Raw genomic sequence first — 13377 nt, 5'->3', positions numbered from 1 at the left:
AGACTACCATAACTGAGGCTGGTATTTCTGTGCACCCCTGTTGTAAGTTGCCTGAGCTTGAAAGAGGGCTTTATTACGCTTTGATTTAAAAGGCTACAAACTTTACAGACGTAATTATTACCAGTTGTTTGGTGAGGTTGTGACCTGCACTATTTCAACTTTTCAGCTTGTTTATTCACAGATTTGTAGGAGTGCTGGGAAAACTGAGAAACTGCAAACACATGAAACGCATTGTGTAATTTTAGGCTGTGTTGCTTTGTCCAGATCTTTATGGGATAAAGATGTCTGCTTTGGAGAAAATCTTACTGAAACAAGATGAATCCAACTGGACTTGACCTCATGCCCCAAATGAACATCAGGGGAACGAGTCAAGAAAGAGCCCTATCTCTGTTCACTGAGAGAAAGAAAGCTTGTCTCATAACTCCACCTGGGACAATGAAGCACTGCTGAACCCGGCCCACCCGTAGAATTAAAAACTCCTGTGGTCCCAATGTTGATGCAAAGCAACAAAACGTATTTGCTTCCAATTCTACAAATGATACTGTCAGCTTTCCATACGTCAGTGAAGAAAACTGTTGGCACACTGAGAACAGTTATGGAGCATATCAGGAAACGTAATCCATAACAGATGTCTAGAGGTCTCCTTGCTCACCCCGTCTTTGTTCGGCAACACCTTATTTAACTTTCTATTTGAGCAGCGAAAAGGCTTCTCTCTAATGCTGCAGTAATTATCGGATCTCTGCAAGCGTTAGTCACCCTTCTGTTACTGATTTTGGCAATCTGCTTCAGTCCCACACTTCATAAACTTAAAGTTCAGCAACAAACAGACTCTGGACAGCTTTCAAAAGAAGCTTATAAATAACACAGGTATGTGATGAATTATTCAGAGTTTAGATACAAGAATTATGCAACGGGGTGAAATAAGTTGATCAGCAGTGATTTTGTCTGACTATCTCAAACTCAGAAACTTTCCAATAACTTAATTGCCAGTTTGGATAAAGGGCAATAATGCTCCAAAGCTTAACTATGCAGCTGGATATTTCATTTTATTAACCAGGCTGCTGAAATGCTCAGGGCACAGCTGAAAGCAGCTGGCCTACATTAATCTCCAACATAAAAACCTCCTTTTACATCATATCTGTTAATTCAGCTACAATCAGAAAGATAGTGGAGAATCTGGTCAAGTCTGGGAGGTTGGAGATGTTCGCTTAGTGCAGTTAGAAGACTGTATTCAATGTACGGAAACAAAAATATGCTGCATCACTCACAAATAAACGTTTCTTGGAGTTGTAGTTGAGGATTCTCTCAAATAAAACCAGCTGGATTATATGAACGGTTTCACAAAAGTTCAGATGCCAACAGCAAATGCAAAAAAGAAACCGGACTTAGATGATTTTTCTGCTTCACCGTCTCTGATCCATTAGGAAGAAACTCAATGTTTCAATCTGTGAACACCCCACACTGAGGTGCAACCAGGTTGTGGGAGCAACATGCTGCAGTTAGGATGCCAAGAGGATTCAAAGTCAGGTATTCTCAGAATTAGTGTGAAAGCTGCTTTATAATTTCTAACTTTTGCAGCTTTGGTCATTTCAACATTTTTCAGGTACAAAAAGAAAGTCGCTTTTAACAGGACATGAAATTCAAACCCAATATTTGATCGTGCTGGCGAGGGAAGATGTGGAAAGGTTGGCAAATGTTGGAAATCTCAAAGCTTTGAAAGATACACAGAGACTGCTGTTTAGATTTCATAATGCTAACTGTGTTATCTCGCTAATTGTGTAGAAGAAGCCAAAGTCAAGCCAAGTTTAAAATCTCTACTTAAAATCATTTTGTTATTGTTTCAAATAACCATAAATAATATTTTTATCTAAAAATGTTATTAGGATTTAAAATAAAGAAATAATTTAACTTAAAAAATATTTGAAATCTTTAAAAAAATAAATAAAATAATTAAATTAAATAAATTGCATGAAAGAAAGTTAAAAAAAAAATCCTCAGATGTTATAATTTTAATTTATAAAACAAATATAACATTAAAAATATAAATAACAATAATAATAATATCTATAACATTAAATATATAAAAAATGAAGGACATATCAAAAATACCCAAAATATTTAAAAAATAAATAAAACAAATGAAGTAAAGCAACACTTCTGATCCAATTATGGGTAATATATGACTGTTTGCACCGAAATAAAAATACGTTGTGTCATTAACAAGTAAACATATGTTGTAGTTTATAGAGGATTCTCTCAAATAAAACCAGCTGGATTAAACGAATAAAAAAAACACTTCTCAAAGTTGTTAATTTTAGTAGTACTTAAATCTTTTCTTAAAATCTCTGATCTGTGGTGCCCAGTTATAGCTGATTATTATACTCTGCTATCTACAGCTTGCAAACATGCGATCAAAATCTTTCTCTGCACACCAACAAGCGGAAAGCAAATCCTTAAAGGACTGACAGGACTGTCCAGTATGTCTCCACCCCCACTGTTCAGCCCTCACAATCATACAATGAATCTATTGTCAAGCACAATGGGGTCACCCTCTCTGTTCCTGCTGGTCTGATCCTAGTCAGTCGCTGCTTATAGAGCCTGGAAACCTGCCAGCTGCCAGCCACAGATCTTAGAAAACATCCTTCAGCCTGGATTGCCCTCACTCTGGACTTTCCCTCACCAACAATTAAAATGAGGACTTCATCATTTTAACCACATATTCATATTTATCTCCAAGGAAATCTAAAACAATATTACAAAACATTTAGCTACAACTGTTGGTAACATGACAAACAAAATATCAACTTAGATCAGGGATGTCCAAACTTTTTGTCACATGGGCCAAAACGAGTTGCGAACCAAAAAAAACAACAACCCCCAAAATAAAATTTAGCAAATTATGTAGCCCGATATTTATTGTACATCCAAAACTTGAAAGGGATTTTTATGACAGTGTATCAGGACCATTATCAAAAAAAAATAAAAAAAATATGAGATGGAGTAAATTTTCACCAAAAACTTCAGAAATTTTGTGATTCGTTTAAAAAAAAATTGTAGAATTTCTTTTTGACATTTTCTGAATTTCAAAAACTCAGAAATTTTCCACAAAAATCTTGAAAGATTCTAAGATTATTCTCAAAATTTGATTGTTTTTGGTGGAAATTTACTCTTTTGTTTTTCTTTACAATGACCCTAATACGGCATTGTACATTTTGTACGTTTGCTGTATTAAAACAGAGACATTTAAGTTCTTTGAAATACTTCAGAAATTTAGTGACTCATTTAAAAAATTTACTAGACAAAATTCTGAAATTTTCTGAATTTCTAAAACTCTGAATTTTTCAGGTTTTTTGTAGAAAATCTTTTTTTAATTAATCTAAAAATGTTGGCAGCAATGTGCTATTTTTTTCTCTATAACAACCCCAATACGCCGTTGTAGATTTTTCACGTTTGCTGTATTAAAATAAAGGCATTTAGTTAAAAAAATAAAAACAAAAAAAACTTCAGAAATGTTGTGATTAATTTAAAAGGTTTTCAGTTTCTTTTGAATAACTGAAAATTTAATTGAATAACTACAGTATTTTCAGTAACAATAATAGAATTTGGGTCACTTTCTTTCAAAATACTTGCTATATTTAGCCAAGTTTAATTTTTAAAAAAGAGCTGGTTGGTGTGCAGCAACTTTGGCTTTTGAGGAAAAGTCTCCGGATAAATGTGGTTTTACCTTTTCTTGGAGTTTAGTTAAATAATTTGTAAGAAAATTATGTTGGTGATCATTTTAAAACTCTCAATCTGCATCTGTTGGCTAAATTTGCATCATTTTTTAATTGTAATTGGGGGCCACACAAAATCACTTGACGGGCCACAAATGGCCCCCTGGCCACACATTGGACAACCCTGACCTAGATAATGAAAACTGCACTACGGCTTTAAAGTTAGTTAACAAAAAATCAAGATAATTCAGATAAGCCGAATGTTATACAGAAAACCTGTTTATGGATTATTACCTTTAATTCTGCTAAGAAAAACAGATTATAGAAACAAAATCTTTAAAAATCACTGACAATCAATGACATTTAATGTGCGTTACGATGGTAATTCCTGTGAGTCTGGTGGACAGAGAGCGATAAACTCAGACTTACCTTGTAGCATGCATCTGTATGCAGACTCTGAGATGGCATATATGTGAGGAGGCATTTCGTGGCGCTTTTTGCCGCGGTACATCTCTATGATGTTCTCCGAGTAGATGGGCAGGTTTTTGTAGGGATTAATGACCACGCAGAAGAGGCCAGAGTATGTCTAAAAAAAGATAAGATAATAGATTAACTGGCTGCAGAGTGGGTTTAACGTCACAGATAGTATCTCTTAGTTTTAATATTTACTCATGTGAATCGAAGAGGAGACAGCAGGGATTGTGGAAAACGGTGGACAATTACAGATTTAAGTGATTTTTCTATACATAGTAACATCTAAATCGAGATGTATAAAAGTAATTAAACTCAATAGAGTAAAATATTGCAGTTCCAAAAGTAGCTCCATTTACAATCCATCTGACATTTATTCAAGCTAATGTAGTAGGTTTTTTTTTAATGAAACAAGTTATACATTGGTGTTTCCCAAATGGTCTGAAATGCCACTGTCTTAGAAGTACGGAAAAGAAACTAAGGTTTAGCCCTGTAAAGATCAAGTTACAGCCAGGAGAAAAAAATTTAATTAAAACAAAGATGCGTCTCCTGATTTTTTGCAGATCTGAGACACACAAGCATTCATAGATACAATGAGGACCTTCCAGCACTCTGTGGAACTGGTTTGTTCAGTCAAATAATTACTAATTAAGCTTTTTGTTTTGTAGTAGTAGAAGTAGCAGCCTCGTCACTGAAATATCTTGAAGGAAATCCCACTGGGTTTCTATTGGTGTTGGAACTGGGGGACAGGTTAGATGACCATTGATCTCCCAATGTGGAGGTCAATGGTCATCAGCATTCATTCTCGGTCTACTGTTTTGAAGTTGGCACCACCATGCCTTTGGTCATTATGTATGACCAAAGGCAGTTGAAGGGATTGTCTGTTTTGTTTATTGGTGCTTATTGGTTTAACTTTACTGAGAGTTTGGCTTTGCAAGAGATGGGGACAGCAATGTGCGACTTGAGTTGGAAGAACTTTGAATTTTGAGTGGACATGAAGTTCTTTTCCACCAACACAATTATGAGTCTGTACTGGATCCTGAACGTGTTTTCAAACCATTGACGAATGTTTTAATAGAAAAGAAAAGGTTCCACAGCATAAACTGAGCTAGTTATTTTTTCAGCACGAACTGAGACGAATGGACCGGTCAATGGCTGAAGAAAAAATCTTGACAACCAAACAAAGACAAACAAGCATGGCAGTGAAGAATGTTAAATGAAGTCTGTTGAGGAATGTCAGAAGCTGATTTTATTTTGGAGTAACGAGTGATGGAAAGCAGAGACAAGCCATCTCAAGAATTACCTCATAGGAAGTTATCTACTTCTCTGTTGTTTTATGTGCAGTAAGAGTGAAAACTATATTGGTGATTAGCTGAAAGGTCTGTGGATTGTTAAATTAAAGGAAGATAAACAAGAAGTAACACACAGATCTTGCTCCTACACTGTCTTTGTCTTTGTAACATCTACTGTTGACAATGCATGGTAGGTAGAAATGGGCACTGGCTCTCAAAAACGCACCAAAGTTCATAGGCACCCGAACCAAACCAGTTCAAGAAACAGAGTTCTTTCCTTGAAAAAAGCCTATTAAAGACTTAAGATCTGACGTTGATTCAACCCTAAATGACTTGGAACGTGACTAAGACGTTCTCCTTAAAGACTTGGACATGGGGCAAATGAACTGTGAACACTGATGATGCTTGTTGATAGCAAAATTTCTTCTTAGTACCACTTAATAAAGGCAAATACCATCATTGCTACTAGTGCCACACATCATAAATCTAGTTCTGAAAAAGAACAGGGTCTTCTGAGTCCCATAAAACTGGTGAAACAACTAAATCCTATTTTCTTGTTGTTTATTGGTGTTCTAAGATGGAAATATCTGCATTACTTAGATATTATAGCATATGTGTATTACTGTTGTGTTAAATGTGTGAAATATTCACGCAGCAATATATTGCTCTTTGTACACAACTATGCAATAACAACGCTCCTCATTTAAGAAAATCCTGATTTCCTGCTTTAAATTAAAGCAAGTTTTACCTTTGACAATGGAAACAGAATACAGGAGATTGTGACTTTAATTAATTAAAGTTTGTGAGCAGACAGACAAGGGTTAATCCCTGAGATTGCTGTTGCTGTTTAAACATTAATTTGAGACAGTTCATGGGGTTCACTATGCTGCAGATGCTCACAGATTAATTTAGATGGATAATCGTGGAAAGTTAAAAACCATAAAATGTCCACATATCTTTTTCTCTCTGGTCTTTCGTTTTAAAACTCAACAATTGCAAATAAAAGCTATTCTAACAAGACCTGATTTTCTGTCTGTGCCCCTCAAACTCATTTTTCTCCTTATGATCGTTTTTATGCGTTTCTGATTTGTGTGCTTGGCTTGGCCTGGCCACTAGACACATTCCCTGACTAATCTTGTCCATGGCAGTCAGACAGCCTGAAAGGCCCCAAGGCGTACAAACCCATTTGGAAAAACTTTTTGGACTCCATTAAATCATGACACAGGAAAAAGATTTAGCAATTTTCATCTGTCATATGACTTGATGTCAACACTGAATATACCCTATATTATCTTGAGTAATGAATCCAGAATATTGATTAGGTTAGCCCTTATAGGCCCAAGGGTGTCACTAATGACACAATTTTACAAGCCAACTTTCCAGTACTGTGACTCTGCAATATTTTTGCGCTATCTGAAAAATTCTAACTGTTTCTGAAAGGGGAGAAGTTGCACTTTCCAGCCAATAATCGGGTTATTACGGTAATTTCACTCCCATCTTTGTGGGGAGCATGTTTTACTTCAGTATAATCTGATGAAACACTCTTTTAATAGACAGTAAATCATAAATAACTGCTAGATATTGAAAGTTCCAGTTGTTATGGGGAAATGGGCAAATATATTTACTCACAGGGCATTTAAAGCAAAACTATCCAGGCAGAGATTTGAAACTTAGGCCTTCAGGCAGGGTGTCAAACTCACTTTTGTTTTGGGCCAAATCAAGATCATGAATGCTCTTAAAGGGACGGTTGTGCCAGAATGTATTAATAAAATCTGTTCACAGACTGTTAAATTATCAATTAATTTTTTAAGTTAAATAATATTATTAAACATCATTTCAGTCTAATTTGGAAATATTTGCAGTAATTGAGCTTATTTATGATGGTAAATGTGACTTTTTCTATTCGCTATGACTATAATCTGACATCAATTAAGGCTGAGGGAGCTGCTTAGTACAAATTAGAAAGCTTTTGACAATTTTGTAGAAAAATCTGTAATAAACTCCCAATTACAGTATGTATTAGCACAAAAAAAGTGCGAGGATTTGTTGATTTTGCATGAATTTCCCCGATAATTCTCAAGAAACTGGAAAAACTGATTAATATAATTTGGCAATAAGCAGATAAAAACTGCATTAATTTGATTGAAAACATAATATTTAAGTACACTTAGTGTTTAGTCTACAACCTAGAGGGCCGCACATAAAAAGCTATGGCAGGCCGGATTTGGCCCACGGCCCTTGAGTCTGACACATGTGCCTTAAAGGGCTAAAACATAACAATCTGATGCAACACTGACAATTAAAACTAAAATAAAGTGTTTTTTGAGTTCAAACTGTTTAAATTAAAAGATAACCACATCAATAACAATGTTCTTGTGCTGTTAAACCTCATATTTATAAAGGATAGGGAAATGTTGCCAGATGGCCATCAACCCCCTCCTCCATGGGCACGGATGCTTAGACTCTGTACAGCTGTCTGGTGATACAGATTTGTTACTCTGAAACCTCCCACAGTATCTGCCAAGTAAACTTCAACCCCCTGTAGCATCATACCCACCAATACTGCAGATACTTCCACTCTGCTGAGTATGACTGACTGGTGACATCAGTTTGATTTTGGTCCGTTTCATTCTAACCCCTCCAGAGACAACCTCATAGTGGGCGCAACGCCAGGCAGACCGATCTGTGATCTACTGAACCAGCGGTAACCACAGGAAGTGGGGAGGGGGATGACTCAGCTGGCTGCCCTTAACTTCGTACCCCAGGGGGTATTTGGGAGGATTAGCTGGCGGTTTACACCGCCAACAACAAGACACCAGTTGGCAGCCATAAAAGCACTCTGCCTGGTTGAAGATTGCAAGAGGGGTTCATCTACGTCTGTCATCATAACAAATTTTACTGGACAATAAGATGAGAAGTTATTGCGATAAACAATAATCTTGTTGTTTTGAAACCATTTTCAAGAAATATAAAGGTAATATTGGCATAATAATGCAAGAACTGATTCTCAGATATTGATAAACTTTAAATTCTAATGAACATTTAACACTGGAACTTGAAGACATTTTAAATATCAAAAATGAATAAACAAAACAACATATAAAATTAATTCTGCAGTCTCTGTAAAACAAAAAGAGAGATAGTTGAGACTAGAACACCAGACTGAAGACTGCTGTCATCCGGGTTTTGGTAGAAAAGAGCAAGAGAAAAAAGAAAAAGGATAAATCACTTTTCAATTTGTCATTATTGCGACAGGCCTAGGCACATCTCCTCTACTAGTAGGTTTAACAATATCAGCACTGCCTCATAATTCTCTAAAAAGAAAAGAAAAGTCTGGTTGAAAATCTGAATTTGAGCTTTATAAATGGGCTCTCAGTCAGTGGGGAAACAAGCAGTGATTTAGAGCATTTTATTCTGGTGTAAGAAAACCAACAGGGTTTTAAATGACCTTAACAGGAAATAATCATCTGATTCATTTAACACTTTTTTACCCATTGCTAGACATACAAAAATATCCAGTATTGAATTCCTCTAAATCTTGAGATTCTTACTCCAAACATAATTTAATTAAAATGACAAACATCTTACCACTGTGTGTATATATACTGTATATATATGCAGGATAAAGTGTTTTTGAAAAAGGAGTTTATGCAAGTCTGGCTGCTGAGAAAAGTGGATGTTTTTCTGAGTAAAAAAACCCAAACAAACAAATGTTACTTGCGGAAGATTTAAACAGAAGCTACTGATCTGGATTCAAATCAAGCTACCATGTTGCACTAACCACAACACTCTTCAGTGGGGAAGTTGTTACAAAGGGAAGAAGACTCTGCTAATTATTTTTAGTATTAGTAAAGTTTTTCAGAAAAAGCTGAAGAAGACGGTTCGATGCTTTCCCTGCTGGTCATTCCACTCATTTGGCATTTTTTATTTTTACCATTTTGGTTTGACCTAGAGTGAAATTCAGCAGAAACCAGCAAGACATTCAATCAAAGGTATCGGAAAAAAAGAAAACATGATCCTTCTGAGCACTTTTACATTTTTACTTTTATACAAAAAGGCTAACTATAAGGAAATTGGCCACAAATGTTTTCAAATGACTGGGACAGGTGTCAAAAACTTGGGACATTGACAGTGAATCCAAAAGAATAATATGAAAAACACATAGAAGACTATAGAAAAAAAACTAGAGATGAAATGAAACTTTATTTAAATGTGCCTTCCAGTTTCTAAAATGAGGCAGCTTTAATGTGACTTAAATAAACACAATGACTTCCACTGTTGAGCAAGTGCATCTACAGTTTACCAACTTTAGGGAACGGTAAACAAAGCAGGTAAAGATTAGCAGCTACAGCTTAGCAGGCTTTGCAGTGCCTACCAATATATAAACAAAGACAAATCCTGTTATTTACTTTCTTCCATGAAGACTTCCTTTCGTCTGTTTTGATTCCCTTGGAAAACAGCTTTGGCTATAATGATTTATTATTGAGTGTTTCTAATCACTTAAAATCAGATTTCCCAATGTGTAACTAATACTGTAGTTACAAGAATGGAAAGATTAACTTTACAATAGGAAGAAAGAAAATCAGAGAAAAACAACACTTGTTTTTGCTATGTTATTGCATTAATCTAACTTATTATTAGGGTCTGCAAGGGCACAGAAAGGAAAATTTAACTGCAAATACACACACATCAAATATTCCACTGAAATTAAAAACTGTAATCCTGAAGAAAAAAACAAAGATCAGCAAACCAAAAAAAGCCTCCATGAGAGATTTACTATGATATTTAACCTGAAGCAAGCAGAACAAAAACACTGCAGTACTTATTTACCACAAACCCAGACTAAAAGAACACTTAGTTTGTGGAAAACTATTGAAATTCATGTAGGGATGGGCAATTATTTTATAGTTTATCATTTATTGTGATAAATTTGTCACAATAAATTGCAGTTAATGTTAAGAGAAACGACTAAAATGTTATTTTTACCATTTTCTCGGATGTTTTTTTTACCCACAAGCGCATCAATAAATATCAGTAAATAAGAAAATATGATTAAGTCGGATAGTCGAACCTCGGATTCAGGAAGAGCAGTGTGGTTTTCGTCCTGGTCGTGGAACACTGGACCAGCTCTACACCCTCGGCAGGGTCCTGGAGGGTGGATGGGAGTTCGCCCAACCAGTCTACATGTGTTTTGTGGACTTGGAGAAGGCGTTCGACCGTGTCCCTCGGGGAGCCCTGTGGGGGGTTCTCCGGGAGTATGGGGTACCGGGCCCTTTGATACGGGCTGTCAGGTCCCTGTATGACCGGTGTCAGAGTCTGGTCCGCATTGCCGGCAGTAAGTCGGGCTCGTTTCCGGTGAGAGTTGGACTCCGCCAGGGCTGCCCTTTGTCACCGATTCTGTTCATCACTTTCATGGACAGAATTTCTAGGCGCAGCCAAGGTGTTGAGGGGATCCGATTTGGTGGCCTTAGGATCTCATCTCTGCTTTTCGCAGACGATGTGGTCCTTTTGGCTTCATCAGATCGTGATCTGCAGCTCTCGCTGGAGCGGTTCGCAGCCGAGTGTGAAGCGGCCGGGATGGGGATCAGTGCCTCCAAATCCGAGGCCATGGTCTTGAGCCGGAAAAGGGTAGAGTGCCTTCTCCGGGTCAGGGGGGGTGTCCTGCCCCAAGTGGAGGAGTTTAAGTATCTCGGGATCTTGTTCACGAATGGGGGAAGAAGGGAGCGGGAGATCGACAGGCGGATTGGCGCAGCGTCTGCTGTCAAGAGGGCGCTGTACCGGTCCGTCGTGGTGAAGAGAGAGCTGAGCCAAAAAGCGAAGCTCTCAATTTACCGGTCGATCTACGTTCCCACCCTCATCTATGGTCATGAGCTTTGGGTCATGACCGAAAGAACGAATTCGCGGATACAAGCGGCCGAAATGGGTTTTCTCCGTAGGGTGGCTGGGCTCTCCCTTAGAGATAGAGTGAGAAGCTCAGTCATCCGGGAGGGACTCAGAGTAGAGCCGCTGCTCCTTCACATCGAGAGGAGCCAGTTGAGGTGGCTCGGGCATCTGGTCAGGATGCCTCCTGGACGCCTCCCTGGTGAGGTGTTCCGGGCACGTCCCACCGGGAGGAGGCCCCGGGGAAGACCCAGGACACGCTGGAGGGACTATGTCTCTCGGCTGGCCTGGGAACGCCTCGGGATTCCCCCGGAGGAGCTAGAAGAAGTGGCTGGGGAGAGGGAAGTCTGGGCCTCCCTTCTGAAGCTGCTACCCCCGCGACCCGACCTCGGATAAGCGGAAGAAGATGGATGGATGGATGGATGGATGATTAAGTGAAGTCTCTATTTGTGGTTCAGCAATGGAAATAACTTTCTATGTATGTGGTCCTGAAGAAGCTTATTTTAAACAGGGATGTTTTTCAAGAACAACATTTATATATGAATTCATTCATGCAGTCACTTAAGAGAAAGGAATTGATAGTTTTTTTATAATAATTTTTAATTGTTGTCACAATAGTACTACAAAATATTGTAATAAAATCCTACGTCCATATTCCCCACCCTTACATCCATGACTCAATAAGTCTCCTTTAGCTTTATTAGCTTGAAGCAGCCACCTTTTGTTAGGACTTACATGTTGATTTTCTCAACCTCAGAAATGGTAGCTTGTGCTAAAACAGTAGAGTTTGGAGTTTAGTGTGGCATCACTGGGGGTTGCTAACCTTTTGGGGAGCATTTTGTACAGCATTAAGAGCAGCAGGTGATAGTCTGTATGACTGAACAAACCCTAAGAATGTAAAGCAACTACAAGTGTTGCAAAACACCTCAAGTTAAAGCTGCTATGCTGAAACAGGGTTGCTATGTCTGCACTGTAATACTGCACTTCCTCCACAATTACTTCTCCTGCCATCCCTGCTCTTAAGCTGTCATTTTCTCCAAAGCTACATGGCTGCAGTAACTGTAGCGCCTCTTAACAACAGGTATGAACGACACAGGTGCTACTTTGACCTCACAATTGTCTTGCAGCACATGGCAAGGACCATAATTTGCTCATGTTCACCATTAATGAATTCTTACGGGATCTGTTCTGGAACATAAAAGTAGGTGTTTGAACAAGTAGCTGGAAGAATATCATTAAAGAGGGTAATTATAGTTGTTTGAAATGGAAGACATTGACCGTTTAAAACCAAGCTACTTTCATACCATAATAAATGGAAGATTGACCAACATATTTGATGTTTGTTGATTATTTTATCAATGGTATTTAACAAAATGTAAAGTATGTTATTGGTTTTCACAACTGTTGACCATAATATGATGTGTCAATGACATGAAGCATCTTCCTGAAATGTCCTAAACAAATTGATTCAGTGATTGGTTGGTTTATAGCAAAGGATGCATCTGCAACCAGAAGAATGGTTCTAAAAACTCGACTTAAAATCAATAAAATGTAGGGCTAATCTGTAAACTTTTTTTTTTTTTTTTTTTTACAATAAACCAAAAAGTGCTTAACAGAAGATTTTGTTCTTTTTTTTTTTTTTTTTAAGAAATTGAACCAGGTAAAGCTCAAATATTTTACAGACAAAAAAGGTTTTTATCTTAAACGCAAAATATGTTTTTTCTACAGTTTTGGTATAATTATTGCTCCTTTCTTTTAGTAAATAGTATTTTTCTGAGTCTGCATACTTCAGTTAATAATTATTCAATTACCAAGTTAGTTTAGTATTATTTCAACAATCAATTAATCTGATTAAATGTTTAATAAAATGAATAATTTTTTAAAATAACTCAGTAAGGAAGAGAAAAATTATCAGAAATTTAGAAAAGTTTGTTAAATTACCGTTTTTCTTTAACAAAGCAAAAGTATTTCTTGACTCAGTAATTGACTGATGATTCCTGTGGGTAAAACAGCTGACAGAT

At 37.2% G+C, this 13377-nt stretch overlaps 1 protein-coding gene across 2 annotated transcripts in view; it reads right to left on the bottom strand.

Annotated features, from left to right (window-relative positions):
• Positions 1 to 13377, bottom strand: part of LOC102237249 (myosin-10) — a 72246-nt gene that overhangs the window by 51141 nt on the left and 7728 nt on the right. For both annotated transcript variants that reach the window (XM_014476130.2, XM_023333540.1), the window contains exon 3: positions 4143 to 4299. In XM_014476130.2, coding sequence (XP_014331616.1) covers positions 4143 to 4299 — 157 coding nt within the window. The remainder of the gene's footprint in view (positions 1 to 4142; positions 4300 to 13377) is intronic.

Source organism: Xiphophorus maculatus, chromosome 5, assembly GCF_002775205.1.
Source record: "Xiphophorus maculatus strain JP 163 A chromosome 5, X_maculatus-5.0-male, whole genome shotgun sequence".
Taxonomy (NCBI): Eukaryota; Metazoa; Chordata; class Actinopteri; order Cyprinodontiformes; family Poeciliidae; genus Xiphophorus; species Xiphophorus maculatus.
This window is presented reverse-complemented; position numbering and strand designations above follow the sequence as displayed.